General features: G+C 54.8%; 1 protein-coding gene across 1 annotated transcript in view; it reads right to left on the bottom strand.

The window, feature by feature from the left end:
- Nucleotides 1-5770: 5770 nt before the first annotated feature.
- The window catches only part of HCN4 (hyperpolarization activated cyclic nucleotide gated potassium channel 4), a 49565-nt gene continuing 38320 nt past the window's right edge, over nucleotides 5771-17015 (bottom strand). Inside the window, exons 4-8 of the mRNA XM_031668500.1 lie at nucleotides 15355-15573; nucleotides 11187-11333; nucleotides 10844-11084; nucleotides 9977-10141; nucleotides 5771-9836 (exon numbers count right to left, since the gene is read on the bottom strand). Coding sequence (XP_031524360.1) covers nucleotides 8368-9836; nucleotides 9977-10141; nucleotides 10844-11084; nucleotides 11187-11333; nucleotides 15355-15573 — 2241 coding nt within the window. The 3' untranslated portion in view covers nucleotides 5771-8367. The remainder of the gene's footprint in view (nucleotides 9837-9976; nucleotides 10142-10843; nucleotides 11085-11186; nucleotides 11334-15354; nucleotides 15574-17015) is intronic.

Here is a 17015-nt window from a genome sequence, read left to right as displayed (position 1 = left end):
TGATACTTATATGAAATTCTAGAAAAGTCAAAACTTTAGTGACAGAAGGCAGACTGGCAGGATTCAGGAGTGGGAGGAGGGGATTGACCGCAAAGAGTCATGCAGGAATCTAGGGAGTGATGGAAAGAGTCTATAACTTGCCTGTTTAGGTGGTTGTAGTACCGTCTGTCAAAATCATTGAGCTGTGCGCTTAAAATTGGTGAATTTGATACATATAAGTTATACCTCAATAAAGAAAATAGAGGCTGGGCTCAGTGGCTCACGCCTGTAATCCCAGCACTTTGGGAGGCTGAGGCAGGTGGATCACGAGGTCAGGAGTTCGAGACCAGCCTGACCAATATGGTGAAACCCCATCTCTACTAAAAAATGCAAAAATTAGCTGGGAATGGTGGCACACACCTGTAGTCCCAGCTACTTGGGAGGCTGAGACAGGAGAATCGCTGGAACCCAGGAGGCAGAGGTTGCGGTGAGCTGAGATCACACCACTGCCCCCTCCAGCCTGGGCAACAGAGTAAGACTCCATCTAAAAAAAAAAAAAGAAAGAAAGAAAAGAAAATAGAATTAGCACTAACAACAAAAATATAAGGTACTAGGAATTAATGTAATGAAATGCAAAAACCTTCATGAAGAAAATGATAAGACTGTGTTGAAAGAATTGGCAGGGACAGTTAATGCCCAGCAAAGATTGCAAATGATCTCCCACATAGCACAGCCTCCTCTGCAGTGACGCTGTGGCCTTGTGACAATGGAATATAAGAGCAAGTGATGTTCACTGCTGAGAGACGTCGGTCAGACTCAGGAATCTCATCTAGTTGTCTCTTCTCCTCCCACAATGATCTTGGAGATGCGGATTCAGCTCAAGTTGGTATCAGCGAGGAAAATGCTGCCTGGGCTGCACAGGACTTTACCTGAGCTGGAACAAACCTTTATTGTCTTAAACCTTGAAATTTGTGGCTTTTTCTGTTGGGGCTGTTTGTGCTCATTAATACAAAGACATTAAAGAAGACCTAAATGTGGCAACAGTTATACCCTGTTCATCCATGGGAATACACATTTCCACAACAATGTCAATGTAATTTCAATCAGAAGCCCACTGGATTCTTCATGTGCCTCGACAGATTCTAAAATATCTGTCGTAGCGCAGAGACTGGAGTAGCCAAGATATTCCTTAAGAAGAAGCTGGGGGGCCGGGCGTGGTGGTTCATGCCTGTAATCTCTGTACTTTTGGAGGCCGAGGCAGGTGGATCACCTGAGATCAGGAGCTCAAGACCAGCCTGGTCAACATGGTGAAACCCCTTCTCTACTAAAAATACAAAAAAAGTAGCCAGGCATGGTGGTGGGTACCTGTAATCCCAGCTACTCGGGAGGCTGAGGTAGGAGAATCGCTTAAACCTGGGAGGTGGAGGTTGCAGTGAGCCGCGATCATGCCATTGCACTCCAGCCTGGGTGACAAGAGCAAGATCCCGTCTCAAAAACAAAAAAAAGGAAGGGACTTACTCTACTCAATATCAACACACTTTATAACCCTAGTGTAACTAAGACAATTGACTGTTTTAATGAGGATAGACAAATAAGCTAATAGTACAGAATAGAGAGCCTCGACACAGACCCAGATGTGATAGAGGTGTAACATGGCATTGCATATTAATCAAGCCTCATTCAAGAAACAATGTAAGAACAATTGGTTATCCACATAGGACAAAAAAAAAATTGAACTACACCTTCACACCACACCAAAGTCAAGTAGAGTAAGGACTTAACTGTGAAAGGCAAAACTTCACAGTTCTAGAAAGAATATAGAACATATCTTTATAACATCAGGGTAAGATAGGTTTCTTAAGCAAAAAAGGCACTAAGGAAGTACTAGACAAATATATATATGTGTGTGTGTATGTGTGTGTGTGTATATATATATATATATAGCCAAAATTGACCTCATTAAAGTGTAAAGCTTCTGTTTATCAAAAACACCCCTCCAAACTAAGCGAAAATACAAACCATAAACAGATATTTGCAATAAATATAGTGGACAAAGGATTTAGTTTTTCAAAAAGATGTGTGAAATTCCTACAAATCAATAAAAAGGCAACAGAAAATTGGTCAAAATATGTGAATAAATATTTCTCAGAAGAGGAAACACAGCAAATGAATATACGAACAAGCATCCAATCTTACTGTTAATTGGGGATTTGCACATTAAAACACAATCAGATATGACTAGATTGGGAAAAATAAGAAGGCCTGATGATTCCAATTATTGGCAGGAATGTGAAGCAAGAGCAGTTCTCATACTCTGCAGGTGGGAGTGGAAATTGTTAGAACTACTTAAAACAGCTTGGCATTATCTTGTAAAGTGAAGATTAATTTACTCTGTGAGTCAGTTATTCCACTCCTAGATATAGAGCCTAGAGATCCTCTTACCCATCTTTTTCAGGAGCCACAAACAAGAACATTTGTAGCAGCAGGCTGTTAATCACAAGAATTAGAATTGACTGAAATGTCTGTCTTCAGAAGAACACGTATGTAAATGGTGGGCTATTCATATACTGGAATGCTATACAGCAATGAAAATGAATTATCCATTCTTCAGTGGGATCTCAAAATTACAGTACTGAATGAAGAAAACCCAAATTATTAAAAAGATGCATGCAGTATACCATTTACGCAAAGTCTTCAAATTACAAATATATTCAGTGGTGTATGAAGATGGTGAGTATGGCCCACCCCTAATGCAGGTAATAAAAAGGCCCATTGCTTGTAAAGAAAGTAATAATAAAACTGACCAAAATCTGATTTTTATTGTCACCATACATCATCAATTCTGGACAATATTATTGATAAAAATTCTTGCCACAAAGTCAGCTACTTCCAATCTCCATTCCCCACCTTGGTGTGCAACTGAATACATTCTTATTTATTTCTATAGAAAGAGTATCATGAAAAGTAATGACAAAATTCAGGTGAGAGGTTTTCCTTGGAGGGAGGGAGAGGGACACACTTGGGCAACAGCACAGATGCCTTCAAAGTATTCCTTATGCTCCATTCCTTATGTTCCATTCCTTAAACTGAGTGATTGAGACATGGCTGTTGATATTATTTTTTATATCTGATTTACATAATATATCTCTTCAGTATGTATGAAATATTCCATCCTCAAGAGAAAGAAAATTAAAGCAGGAAAATCAATAAGGGGGGCAGATGGAGGAGAAGGCATGCTTTGTAGTGCACTGGAAGCTGCAAACCCAAGAAAGAATAAAATGGCCGTGGTCGGTCGGAAGAGAATGAGGGACCCTGGAGCGGCAGCCCAGGCTGAGGCTCAGGGCATGCGGGGGCCTGAACTGGTGTAGGGGAACTCTGGGAAGCTTTTGCCTCCAGGCTGGGGAAGCCTCAGGCCTAGGTGAGGTTAATCCCAGGAAGTGAATCTGGAGTGAGTAGACGGGGGCCAAGGCCAGAGGCCCAGGGAGCACCAACGTTTTGGGAGAAAGAAGAGCCCTTCAAGCTGAGGCTGAGCTTGAGAAAAGTGAAGCAGTGAGCAGAGGATGGGGCACCATGCACTGAGGAGCGCCTGGTGGAGGAGGTCACACCCTGCTAAGAGGAGAGCAGGACACGGGCTGGGAAGGAGGCCCTGGATTTCACAATGTGAGCAGGTGAATTCATCAGAAATTGTCAGAGGGATGTGGTGGAGGAGGAAATGAGGACAGGGAGGGGACACAGCTCTCCGGTGGGAAGAGTGAGGAGTAGCGGCTGGGAAGAGACATGGAGTCCAGGCAGGGCTCTTATGCATCTCTTTCAATTGTCTTTTTTTTTTTTTTTTTGGAGTGCGATGGTGCGATCTCGACTCACTGCAAGCTCCGCCTCCCGGGTTTACGCCATTCTCCCGCCTCAGCCTCTCGAGTAGCTGGGACTCCAGGCGCCCACCACCACGCCCGGCTAATTTTTTTGTATTTTTAGTAGAGACGTGTTAGCCAGGATGGTCTCGATCTCCTAACCTCGTGATCTGCCCGCCTCGGCCTCCCAAAGTGCTGGGATGACAAGCGTGAGCCACCGCGCCCTGTCTTCAATTGTCTCTTTAAAACCCCAGTCTGGTTTAGTCCCACTAGGGAGAAAAGGTGCCTTCAGGCCTTCCCACAGCGCCAGCAGCAAGAGCACAGCAGGTGTCCCTTGGGGCTGACGCATCGGGTGCTCGCGGTGGGGGTGGAGGAGCCGTCTGCCCCTGTGCGGGGAGCATTCTCTCACTGACACTGTCTGAATTGCTGGTACATGGTGATCAGAGGAAGCAAACTGACATTTAGTCACTTTTACCGTCTTTTTAAAAATTCTCTACAGTCAGCGCACCCTTTGTTGCCTGTACCAGGGCTCTAGTGGGAAGAGACAGATTGAGTCCCCGGCACCTGGGTGTGCAGCCCTGCTCCTTCCTTCTAGCTGACAGGGCTGGCGAATTCCTACCTCTCTGAGCCCCTTTCCCTTTAGCTCACTGTAACTGAGGGAAATTCTGACCTCTGGGGTGGTTGGGCGGATGACAGCAGAGGAAAGACCCAGGGCCTAGCGCCCAGGAGGTACTTACTAGGTGTCCTTCCCGCATCAGGGAACAGAGGAGATAGTGACTGAGGGCCCCGCAGCGAATGCCCCACCCGCGCAGGCTTCCTCTCAGCGGGACCTGTCCCCACTGCTTCCCCACAGCCCCAGAGGCCAGGCCTGAGCCATTCAGACTCCAGGGAGGTGATCGCAGCCCAGGGCCGCGCCCTGCCTCTGCCGCCCCCGGGGTCCCCAAGGAAGCACCGCCGCCTGGCCGCACGGGGCAGTTGTCATGGGGACGCCGGGGCCCGCTGAGCCGCCTCCTTAGCAACGGGACTCCCCGGCCAGTTGCCATGGAAACAGCATCCCCTGGCAAGCGGTGATGGGGAACGGCTGCCGGGTTTCCTGCCCTTTTCCGAGGACTTTCCCCTCCTGGGGCGGGAGACACCGCACTCCCTATGCCGGCGGGAGCCGCGGGGACTTGGTTTTCCAGTGGCACGTCGCCGGCCCGGGAGGGGGCCTCTGCCTGACCCCGCGAAGTCCCAAGGCCTGGAGGAACCCTCTAGAGACAGGGGTGGGGAAAGGGGCCACCCGGGGACCAGGCCTAGCCCCTCGAGCAGGCACAGCAGTGGGGAGTCCGTGCCCTGCCTCCTTCCAGAGGCCCCAGATGCTGCTTCTGCCCTCAAGCCCCCACCAACCCACAGAGAAGCCCAGCGCTGTGCCCCCACCCCTCGGTCACCCCTCTGATGCCCTCCCCCTTGCCCAGTCACCTTCTGTCTCCAGCCATCCTCCCACTTCTGAGAGCTTACCTGATCACACTAAGCTGGCATCCCCCTCTTCAGCATCTAACTGGATGGAGCCCAGGTGCACATTCACCACCCTCCTCCTCCTCAGCCAGCCCTGGCAGTAGGGAGTGGCAAGGGTCTCACACCTCCCCAACTCCTGCGTTTCTCCCCTCCACTAGCAAAGGACACATGCCCACTCACTCTCACCCTCCTCCTTAATGATTCTCACCAGTCCATAATCGCGTGCACACCTGTGTCCATAGCCAGGCCTTGCACATCCCCCGTGCACACCTCTATGCACAGAACACAGCTCCATGCTCTTGCAGGGATAGGTTTGCACATACACAAGGGCCCACATGTGCCCTCTGGGCCATGTCCCCTGCCTTCCACACCCCAGTTCCCAGGACTCCAGGATTCCCCAATGACCTCACCCCCAACCCCATCCCTGGCCCCTAGAAGAAGGCAGCATCTGCTGGAATTTTTTTTATTTAAATAAAATATACAATACGGCGCATTTACCGGTTTCTGTTTTAAAAGTGGAAGATTTGAAAATTCCTTGTAGGTGACTGGGTGTGGGAGGGCCCCCTGCCTGCACCTGGCTGTCCCAGTCTCTGCAGAGTGGCCAGGTTGGGTCAGGGCTGTTATAAAATACATGTGTGTGTAAGTAGAGAAGAGGGTGGTCAGGCCAGGCTCTGATGGCAAGCAGCCTCCTCATGGCCCTGGACCCTCCACCTTCACCCCTGCTGCCTCCAGGACAAGACTGTGGGTTTGGATCAAGTCCTGCTGCCTCTCAGAGCTGCCTTCCTTAAGGGGAAGGGGTGCGTGCAGAACTCAGGTTGAGGCTAAGTCTTTCCAGTTCTCAGAACTCCTGAGCCAGCACAGTACAGACCAGCACCAGGCGGCATCTAGTCTTTACCTAAGATCCCAGGAACCTTCACCCACTTCTCTCCTGGAATACTGCCTCCCACTCCCTGCAGCCCATCTATGGAGAAATCGGTTTTTCCCACATCCCAGGATAGCTCAAGGCAAAACCTAATCTTGCCAACATTCTGGCTTGAAGCATGGAATGTTCTGGATGGATAATGTGGGGCCAGCCCATCTCATTATTTGGGGATTGCAGCTATACCTGCTCTGGCCCTATAGGCAGGGGCAGACCCCTGACTTTGCCTCTGGCAGGATCCCATCTGGGAGGAGGGAGGATGGTGCCTCCGAAGGCATCTGAGCTGCTTTCTCGTTCCTGCAATCTGGAACTTGCTTATGGCTCCTAGTTGCCAGGACCAAGCCCAGTCAAGCCCTTAGCCTATCACCCAAGGCCATCCCTCTGACCCCTCAGCCTGCGGATTCCCTCCCAAAGCCCTAATCCACCACTCCACATCCACCTCAGGAATCTCCCCGCTATATACTCCATCCCACCCACCATTCCCTCCCTCTCTCCCTGTTGAAGTCTTCCCACATCTCAAGGTCTGGCTCCCACCCACCTCTGGCCACACACCTTCCTTGGGCCCTTAGGGAGGCCCAGCCACCTCCTGAGTCCTGAGATTTTAAGTCTTGGAGCCCTCAGCCAAAGCTCCCTGGGCTCTCACATAGTTTGCTGGAGCAATAGGCTGGGCATATGAGGGGCAGAAGAAATGTGATTTATTGAGCACCTACCATGGTATGTGCCAGGCGCTGGGCTGGGCATTTCACATATAGATTTTTCTCATCTGGTCCTCATAGGTCCTTGTGAGGCGGTACCATAATGATTCCCATTTTACAAATGAGGTGACAGAAAAGTCAGATAACTTGCCCAAGATCATACAGCTAAGAAGTGGCAGGGCTGGGATTCAAACCCAGGCCTGACTGCTGCCAAAATCTGGTGTCTTCCTTCTGCACCACGCTTGGGGACCATCTACCTCAGCCCCCCTCAACAGTTTTCTGATGGAAGGAACACAGACTTGGGCCTCAAGCAGGCGTGAATTTGAACCTCAAATCAGTCCCCACTCTGCCATTCCGAGTTACATGATGGTGGAGAAATTACCCAGAACTGTTTCTTCATCTGCTAAATGGGGAGAATGAAAGTGGCCACCCCATGGTCTTTGTGAAACTGAAGGAGTGAACGTGTGTAAAGTGCGAAACCAGTGCTTGCCACAGAGCAGACTCAATACACAGAAGTTCCCCTCACCTCCCGCTGTACAGATGGGCAAACTGATGGCCCCAGAGGTGGCGGGGTGTGCCTGAGGCCCTAGGAAAGGAGAGTCTTCCACTTCCGTGTGGTGAGAGGTCAGGCTGGGACTGGATCTGAGACGAGAGAGGGGGCCTGCTGCGAAGTCCTGGGGTCCTCTTCCCTGAGGACTGGAGAGAGAACATCCCTAGACCATGCAGTGCACAGCCTGCGGGCCAAGGTGGGTTGCTGGGTGTAAGGTGACCTGGGCATCCTGGCAACATGGGAATAAACTAGACCGCACACGTGTGCGCACGAGTGGCTATCTACATGGCTCTACAGAGCGCTACATAGCTATACATATACACATCTTACATACATATACATATATTCATATACAGATCTTGCTACGTTTACAGTAGAAAAAAATGCTAGGCCCTCAGGGCCCTGGCCCTTTTCTCCCAAGGTCGCAGGCATCTGAGGCCCCCCAGGGCACGCCCCGGGGCAGCCCCTTCCTGGGGGCAGAGTGGAGCTCCAACTTACAGCTAAGGGGCTGATGGCAGCTGTTTCTCTAAATGAACACAATGACACATCTGCTCTAAGAACCCCCAACACTGGCCACCTCGACCCCTGCCCAGCCCCGAGACCCCATCTGCCTTTCTCTGGCTTTTGCATTTGGGACCTGCCTGCTCCCTCCTCCCTCCCCCTCCCTCCCTCTAGTGCTGAGTATTAAAATAGTCTATAAAAGCAAGTGACCAAAAATCTATAGCTCTAAGATACCTGGTTATTTTCTGCTGTCTTTTGATTTTCTGGTGTGTGTGGTTTTTTAAATAATTATTACTGTTATTGGTATATCTCCTAATCACAGTTAAACCTGAAGGAAGAAGGAACGGAGAGAAAAGAAGAAAGAAGAGGGAAGGGCCCAGCTCATAGATTGGACGGCAGTTTGGAGCGCACTGGCTCAGGCCTGGCCCCAGGTTCCCTCTGGGGTCCAGCAGTCAGAGGGGGCCCCCCAGAAGAGGTGGCTCTTGCCCCAAACAAAGACAGAGGGGGTGGCAAAGAACCTGAGGATGTCTTCCGAGGCAGAGTGACGTGCTGGCCGGGGATGGCACCATAGGGCCTCCCAGGGGGACCAAGGCCCCCGCTGCTCCCACTGCCCCCGCTGCCACCCCCAGCCCTGGGGAAGAGCGGGAAGGCAGCCATGGACTCCCCTGAGGAGTGCGGGGAGGCTCTGCGGAGAGTCTGTGCCCCGTCCTGAGGCAGGGCTGGCTGAGATGCAGAGATGAGCTTGAGGTCCTGGGTGAGGCGGCCGGGGGTGAGGGGGGGCGTGCCCCGGCGCTGGGGGACCTGGGGTGGTGGGGGGCTGGATGCAGGTGGCAGAAGCAAGGATCCGTGGGAGCCAGAGGCCCGGGGTGGGGCACTTGGGAAGGTTCTTGGGGGGCCTGGGCTGTGGCCAGGGGGGCTGAGACCTCCTCGGGGAGTAAAGCCTACAGGGGAAGCCCCCCCAGAGGCCCCTGCCACAAGGGATGGCGGCTCAGGCTGCCGTGGGGGTGTCTCTGGCGTGCTCGGTGGGCCAGCAGCCAGACCTAGGGACAACTCCCCGGGAGGCTGGCCCAGCTGCCCAGGGCTAGATGATGGGGATCTGGATGAGGGTGGGGGTGGCAAGAAGTGCTCCGGGAGTCCCAGGCTTCCCCGGGCCCCGGGTGGTGCCGGAGGTGGCTGGGCAGCCTGCGGGGAGCGGGCGCCTGGCTGCAGCGGGGTGAGCAGGGGAGAGTCGGAGGAGGACAGGGAGCCGCCCAGTGCCTTGTGGAAGTGGCCAAACCCGGCTGTGGTGGTGGCGGCTGTGCCAGCTGATGGTATGGGAGCCGAGGGGGAGCCGCAGGCCCCGGGGGGTGGGGAGGAGCTGGATGAGGGCAGGAGTGGGCTCAGTCCGGCGGGGGCAGAGAATCCAGCCAGCTGTTGGATGTGGAAGGAGGATGAAGACGGCGTGTCTACCTGGGATGGGCTGCTGGCGGGCGAGGCGGAGCCCAGCGCAGAAGGGATCAGGGACTGCAGCCGTTTCAGGTGCCTTGGCGTCTGCCCGGCGCCGAGGTTGCCCAGCCCAGATCCTGGGGGAGGGCGGAAGATGGCAGCAGGCAGGCGAGGGTGGTGGGTGAGGGCTATGGCCACAGAAGTGGTGGCCGCAGCAGCCTGCAGTGGTGCCTGGATCAGCGGGGTCCAGATGACAGGCGTGGGGGTCGGGGTGGCAGAGGCGGCGGCCTGGACGCGGTGTGCGCAGTGCGCCATCTCCCGGTCATGCTGCACAATCTGCTGGATGATCTCGTTCTCCTGGTAGTTGAAGACGCCCGAGTTGAGGTCGTGCTGGACTTTGTGGAGGAGGATGGAGTTCTTCTTGCCTGGGCCACGGAACAAGAGCAAGCACTCAGGGCAGAGCGGGGAAGGAGATCAGGTGCAGACCCAGCTTAGGCATAGAGAAGCCCTGCCCTCCTGCCCCTCCCGCCCCCCGCCTGCCCCGCCTGTGGCCCATCCCCCTCACCGATGCGGTCCAGGCGGTCCAGCGCCACAGTCTCAAAGGCCCTTCGCATCATGGGGTACTCCTCCAGCACCTCATTGAAGTTGTCCACGCTCAGCGAGTAGAGGCGGCAGTAGGTGTCGGCCCTCACGCTAGCTGTGCGCCGGCCCCGTGTCAGCAGGCAGATCTCTGCCAGAGCATCAGGACTCAGGGTGAGGCATGCACAGCCTGCCCAAGCCACGGGGACTGCCCACCCTGACCTTGGCCCTGACTACCTGGCACAGAAACCTTGGTAGGCTCACAAGGCCCTGTCCCCAGACTGTGGCCACACTGGATGCCTCTTCCCCACCAAATGGGGGCTGGACAGTCTTTCCCATCTTTGGGACATACCCTCTGCTCTGGACTGAATGTCCTCCCACCAAATTTATATGTTGAACCCCTAATTCCAGCATGATGGTATTTGGAGGTGGGGCCTAGGGAGCTAATTAGATCATGAGGCTGGAGCCCTCGTGGATGGAATTAGTGCCCTTTTAGGAGGCGGCCAGGGAGCTAGCTCATCCTCCTTCTGCCACGTGAGGACATGGCGTGAAGTCAGCAGTGCAGCCCAGAAGAGAGCCCTCACTAGCCCCAACCATGCTGGCCCCCTCAGCTCAGATGGTCAGCCTCCAGAACCATGAGACATACATTCCTGTGGTTTACAAGCCACCCAGTCTGTGGCACTTTTGTTACAAGAGGCCCAGACTGACTAAGACACCCCTAACCCGGGCTCACAAACACTTCCCTCCAGGCTGTGGCCACGAAGGGTGCTCACTGCCTGTGTCCCCTTAGTGTCTCCCCAGCCCATCCCCTGGGAGCAGCTGTCCTGTCCCCCAGGGCCCGGGGCTGCCTCACCTCCAAAGTAGGAGCCGTCGGCCAGCTTGGTCTCCTTGTTGCCCTTGGTGAGCACGCTGACCACGCCGTGCTGGATGAAGTACATCTTCTTGCCAATGGTGCCTTCCCGGATGATGTAGTCCCCGGGCTGGAAGACCTCGAAACGCAGCTTGGTCAGCATGGACGTCACGAAGTTGGGGTCCGCGTTGGCAAACAGTGGCATGGAGGCCACCAGCTTCCGGCAGTTAAAGTTGATGATCTCCTGCCGGACAGGGTGGATTGGGACACAGGAAGGAGGAGGTGAGGGGAGCTGGCTGCCAGGAAGGCCTGGCTCCCCTCCCCGCCGGGCCGCTGCACAGCTCACCTCCCGCAGGGGCTCGCTCAGCTCGCCCAGGATGCTCTCCTCGTCGAACATCTTGCCCTGGTAGCGGTGCTCGTAGTAGTCGTGGATGCGCTGCCGGGTGTCGGGCGGGAGCTTGTGGAAGGACATGTACTGCTCCACCTGCTTATACTGAGGCCGGGAGAAGGGGGCGTCATCTCCGTGCAGCCAGCCCCACCGCCTCAGCAGGCACCACATCCGGGCACCCACTCTGGGGGAATTCTTGGCTAAACTTGGTTCCTTGAGATCTGAGCTCTACAGTGTTGAAATGACCTCACTGTGCTCCCAACAACTGCCCGGGCTCCTAGCTGCTTGGCATGGAGGAGGCGGCCCCACCAGCATCTGGTCCTGTGTTTAATACTAAGGAGGTGGGTGGGGGCAGCAGGGAATGTCCAAAGCCCAGTGACAGGACACCAACTGTATCGCCAGGGAGGTCCATCACGTTTCCTTGGAATGTTTACACTGGGGACAGGGAAGCCTCACCGACTGTGGGGAAAGAAGCTGTTTCCTCCCAGCAGTGACAACTGGCACAGTCAGGAGGCGAGGCTGCAATGGCTCAGAACGCTCAGAGGCAGAAGCAAGGATGCCTGGCTGCTCTATACTATGAATCCAAACGCGGCCTCAGCTGAGACCCCGGGTCATTTCATTGAGAGCAACTCCAGGCAAGGGAAAAGCAGGGTAGACTAATTTGAGGCAACCTGCAAATAGAGGCTCGGGTACAAAAGATTTGTGAGCCTCAGACCCTGGGGCTCAAATAAGAAATGATCCTGCCCACCCTTGCTGAGAGCAGTGGACGTTGCTCCCACCATCGTAGATTGTGGGTGGACAGTGGGACTCTCAAGAGCAGAACGAGGGATGGGAGGTATTGATTAGGCAACAACACAGACTCCTCCCGGATGGGAAGCAGAGGAAGTCCCTGTAACCCCAGCAGCAATCAGAAATGGGGCAGCCTGTTTGCATCTATGCGTGCTCCCAAGAGGTGGGGACACAGAACTGCTGCACAGAAATACCCACAGGCAAATGAGGGCTGAGAAATGACATTTCCTAAACTTTGTCCAGCCACCCTGGCCTCTGATTGCTCCAAGTGATGCAAAGTCCCAGGGGACAGTGACTTCCCGGCTGGTTATAGGGGCGGAGGCAGCTGGAAGACTTGGAGCTGTGTTTTAGAGAATCCCTACCCTGATCCCCAGAGAACAGGTAGGGGTGGGGAGGCAGGGTCTAGACATGGGGCAGGAGTTAAAAGGCTGAAGTGGTCCAGGTGAGAGACAGACATGGGGATGGAGGGGAGGGAAGACATCTAAGAGAAATTTATCAGGCAGACTTAGATATGAGCCAAAGGAAAACCATTTTAATAAAAGTCTCAAGTCAAAAGCCACAGACACCTTGACTCTGGCCCTAAAATAAACTCTAATGCATTTTCTTTTATTTTTATTTATTTATTTATTTATTTATTTATTGTTTTTTTGTTGTTAAGACAGGGTCTTGCTGTGTCACCTAGACTGGAGTGCAGTGATGTGAACACAGCTCACTGCAGCCTCAACCTCCTGGGCTCAAGTGATTCTCTCACCTCAGCCTCCTAAGTAGCTGGCACTATAGGCACGCGCCACCAAGCCTGGCTAATTTTTGTATTTTTAGTATAGACAGGGTTTTGCCATGTTGCCCAGGCTGGTCTTGAACTCCTGGGCTCAAGAAATCAGCTTGCCTCAGCCTCTCAAAGTGCTGGGATTACAGGCATGAGCCATCATGCCCAGCCTCCCAGATGCTTTATCTTTTTCTTTTCTTTTTCTTTTTTTTGCGACGGAGTCTCCCTCTGTCACCCAGGCTGGAGTGCAGTGGCGCAATCTTGGCTCACTGCAACCTCTGCCTCCTGGGTTCAAGTGATTCTCCTGCCTCAGCCTCCCTAAATAGCTGGGACTACAGGTGTGTACTGCCACGCCTAGCTATTTTTTTTTTTTACTTTTAGTAGAGATGAAGTTTCACCATGTTGGCCAGGCTGGTCATGGACTCTTGACCTCAGGTGATCTGCCTGCCTTGGCCTCCCAAAGTGCTGTGATTATAGGTGTGAGCCACCACACCTGGCCCCAAACGCTTTTTCTATACTAATCCCTGATCCTGACCCCAGACTAAACCCTAGCCTTGGTCACACACTGAGCCCTGACCCCACTCACATGCTGAGCCCCACCCCAGTCACAGGCTGGGCCCTGGTGCTGGCTCCAGAACGATCCCTCCTGGGCCTGGGCTAAGCCCTGATCTTTTTAGCTCGATGCCTTTTTTACCTCCCTTCCCGTCTGCTCCCTTCTAACCCAGGGCCCTGCGTTCTAGCCAGGCTAATTTCTCTGCCACCACACCTATGCTCGTGCTCATTCTGATGCCTGGCCTAGAATTCTCTTCCACCTTCTCCTTCCTCTGCCTCCTCAGGGTGAGCTCTCCTTCCCTCCCGGCTCTGCAGGCTCTCCTGAGCTCTCTTCTTGGCATCATGGGACCTGGACCTCCACACCGCCTGTCAGTCATCCCACCAAAGGACAGTGCCTGGGGCAGGCAGGTAGGCAATGAATCCACAAATGCTGACCCTACTATATGCCAGGCATGGGGCATAAAATGGAGAACGACATACTGGGTCCTCCCCTCATGGAGCCGTGGCCTGGAGAGGGAAGGTGGACGTTAAACAGATGGCTGCCTATAGTTAATAACATCATCACCGGAGTGCCGAGTGTGGTGAAGGAGGAGAGGGTGCCATGGGGTCACATGACGGGTGAGGAGCTGGCCGGGTCACAGAAGGCTTCTCCAAGAGGTGAGGTTGGATGCGGAGAGGGTGTCAGGTGGAGAGCGGGGAGGACAGTTGAGGGTGAAAGCCTGTGTCTGGGCCCCACGGCAGGAGCGGGCATGGGGAGAGACATCTGGCCAGGCTGAAATAAAGGGTGCAGGGCCCAGGGCAGGAGCTCAGCACGAGGGCAGAGACCTGGTTTTGCCCCTCAAATGCCGGGCTGGGAAAACATGCTTAGGAGTGAATATATGTCTTCAGAGCAATGTGAAGTCCCTGAAGAGTTTTAAGGAGAGGATCGGGCTGATGCGTTTTAGATGCCGCTCCAACCGCTGTGTGAGGCGTGCAGCGGAAGCAGCCAGGGCAGAACTTCCTTAGCTGATAAACACAGGGGAGCTTACTTGCAACCCCCACGGGCTGATGCCCAGTACCACCCCCGCCCTGCAGATGAGGAAACGAGGCCCCACACCGCGGAGGCGCAGGCCCACACTCCAACAGAGCTCGGCAGCAGAGAAGCTGGGGCAGGACCCAGGGGGCCTGACTCCAAGCCACAGGACTCATTCTCCACGGTGAGGGGGCTGCTGTTGAGACCCCAGGGAGAGATGAAGCTGGTGACGGGGGAGGGTGGCTGGGATGCAGAGAAGGAGCTGTGGCTTTGAGGTAGGCACTGATGACAGAGAGAGGTCAGGGATGGCTCCTAGTCTCTGGCCTGGGGTCTGGGAAGAGCAGAGGGTGGAGTAGAGAGGACAGGGCGGACTTCTCATTACAGACAAGAGGGGCGTGACGTGTCCAGAGAGGAATGAAATAAACCACCTGGAGCTGAGAGATGAGCTGGGGCTGCTGATGCTGTACAGGCCCCACTGCGCGAGGATGGGCGCAGAGCCTGCGGGCCTGGGTGGTGAAACCGCAGCACCGGGGCCCCAGACACAGGGAGGGTCAGGGGCGAGGCCTGAGCCGCTGGGGACTCCAGTGGCAGTGACTGGGAAGAGAAGCCAGCAAAGGGGGACGGGGGAGTGGCCAGAGGGGCAGGAGGAACACCGCGAGAGTGTGGTCCTGCAGAACGACTGAGTGGCCAGGAAGGGCGTGGTGACTGTCAAATGCCTACCGGAGCAGCACGGAGGGCACAAGGCCTCAGCCAGGAGCCACAGGCCCCAGTGACACCGGAGATGGGGAAGGTGGGCACAGATAAAAAGACATGTGGAGGTGCCAGGCCAGGGAGCTGAAACTCTTCACATCTCAGAGGTGTCCCCCTCCTCCTGCTCTTCCCTCACACTGGGAGTCCCGATCCCAGGGGGTGGGAACAGGGCGGTTCCTGCTGGGGCCCCACTGGCTGGTGGCCTGTGCTCCCTCTTGGGAGGGACCAACGTGCAGGTCCTCCCTGCGTGGACCTACCTTTTCCTGGTACTGGCGCCGGGAGGAGTCCAGGGACTGGATGAGGGCAGTGGCGTGGCCAATGAACATGGCGTAGCAGGTGGCGCCCACGATCATGCTGAGCATGGTGAGCCAGACGTCGGACATGCCCACGGGCGCCTGCCGTCCGTAGCCGATGCACAGCATGTGGCTCATGGCCTTGAAGAGCGCGTAGGAGTACTGCTTCCCCCAGGAGTTGTTCTGTGGACAGACGGATGGGTGGGGGCAATGGATGAGAGGGAAGGCCCTTCTCACTAGCAAGAAAAGTCCCTGCCACCTCCTCACCTCAACCTAACTTTCTCAGTGGCTGGGCCCAGGGCTCCCCAACCTTGCTGTTGGCCGAAAGCCTTGGGTGAGGGGCAGGAGGCCCACAGAGGCAGCCTGTGCTGCCAGCGAGTCCCCCTCTTGCGCCTTCCTCTTGCAATGGAGGCAGGGATCGGACCTGGAAGCGCCAGTAAAGGTACGGGAGCCAGCATGGCCCAGCCCCCATGGGGCAGCTTGGAGCCTCCTGGCTGGGTGGCAAAGGGCCCGGGCTGAGCCACCCTGCTGTCCTTCCCTTGCTAAAACAGCTCCACCCCCTACCCCCTAAACAGCTGCCAAGTGAAGCCCGTTTCCCCACTGACCTCAATTATAAAACCAGATATGCTTCCCCTGGGGGTACAAGCTCTGGCAGACTGAGCCGAAAAACACTGCCCTCATTTTGGGTGAGCAAAAGTTAAAGCTGTGAGCTAACTGGCCTCCTGCATGAACCCTGCCCGCCTCTGCCAGGGCTGCGGCCACCAGTTCTCCTCCCACTACCCCCAAGGCAGATTCTCCGGAACACACAAGGCGTGGGGACAGGAGGAGGGAAGCTCTTGGCTATTTTTGTCTACAAAGCCAGTCGGTGTCTCAAGGAAGGCTCAGCGTGGGAACATTGGGATCGGAAGGGCCATCTCTTGAATTTAGTGCATGTGTGGGCCTGCCACCCTCACAGAGAGAGGACACTGCCCCAGATGAGGGCCAGCTGAACCACATGAATGCCAGCATCGGCCACCTCCCTGGTGTCTTTCTGCTCACAGGGCAGAGGCATGAGCCACAGTGTAGAAACCTACCCAGGCCCGCAGAGCACCTGCCGGAGGCGCAGCCCCCATGAGAAGGCGTGGGAGCCGTGAGCCTCGAGCCATATTCAAGATCTGCCAGACCGCCCCGAACAGAGCTGAGCTGGCTCCTTGGGTCTGGTGGCTCAGTCTAGACTGGAGTGGGGACCAGCAGGGCTGATCCCCAGGAGTGGAAGGGGCCTGGGTTCCCAGCCTTGGGGAACAGGGGCAGGCCCCCAGTGGCCTCCAGTCAGGGTTTCCGGCCTTTACTGCTGAGCCTCTGGGAACAGGGAATTCAATCCATATGGCCGATTCATTTACACTTAGCTCATCAAAAGGCTGTTTTGTAAAGGCCTGTTTGATGCTGAAAGATGCCTCAGGGTCTCTTTCACCTCTTTCAAAGCCGATTTTTCCTCCCCTGGGGCCCTGGGAATTTGCCTTCAGACCAAACCAAACTGACTGGGAGGGAGCCTGGGAGAGGAAGGGGTTTACCAGAGACCAGAAGGGCTCATAGATCCAGGGTGTCTTCTGTCCTGCCTGGAGCCCACCTTATCCACAAGGGGACTG

The sequence above is a fragment of the Papio anubis genome, chromosome 7, assembly GCF_008728515.1.
Source record: "Papio anubis isolate 15944 chromosome 7, Panubis1.0, whole genome shotgun sequence".
Classification (NCBI taxonomy): domain Eukaryota; kingdom Metazoa; phylum Chordata; class Mammalia; order Primates; family Cercopithecidae; genus Papio; species Papio anubis.
This window is presented reverse-complemented; position numbering and strand designations above follow the sequence as displayed.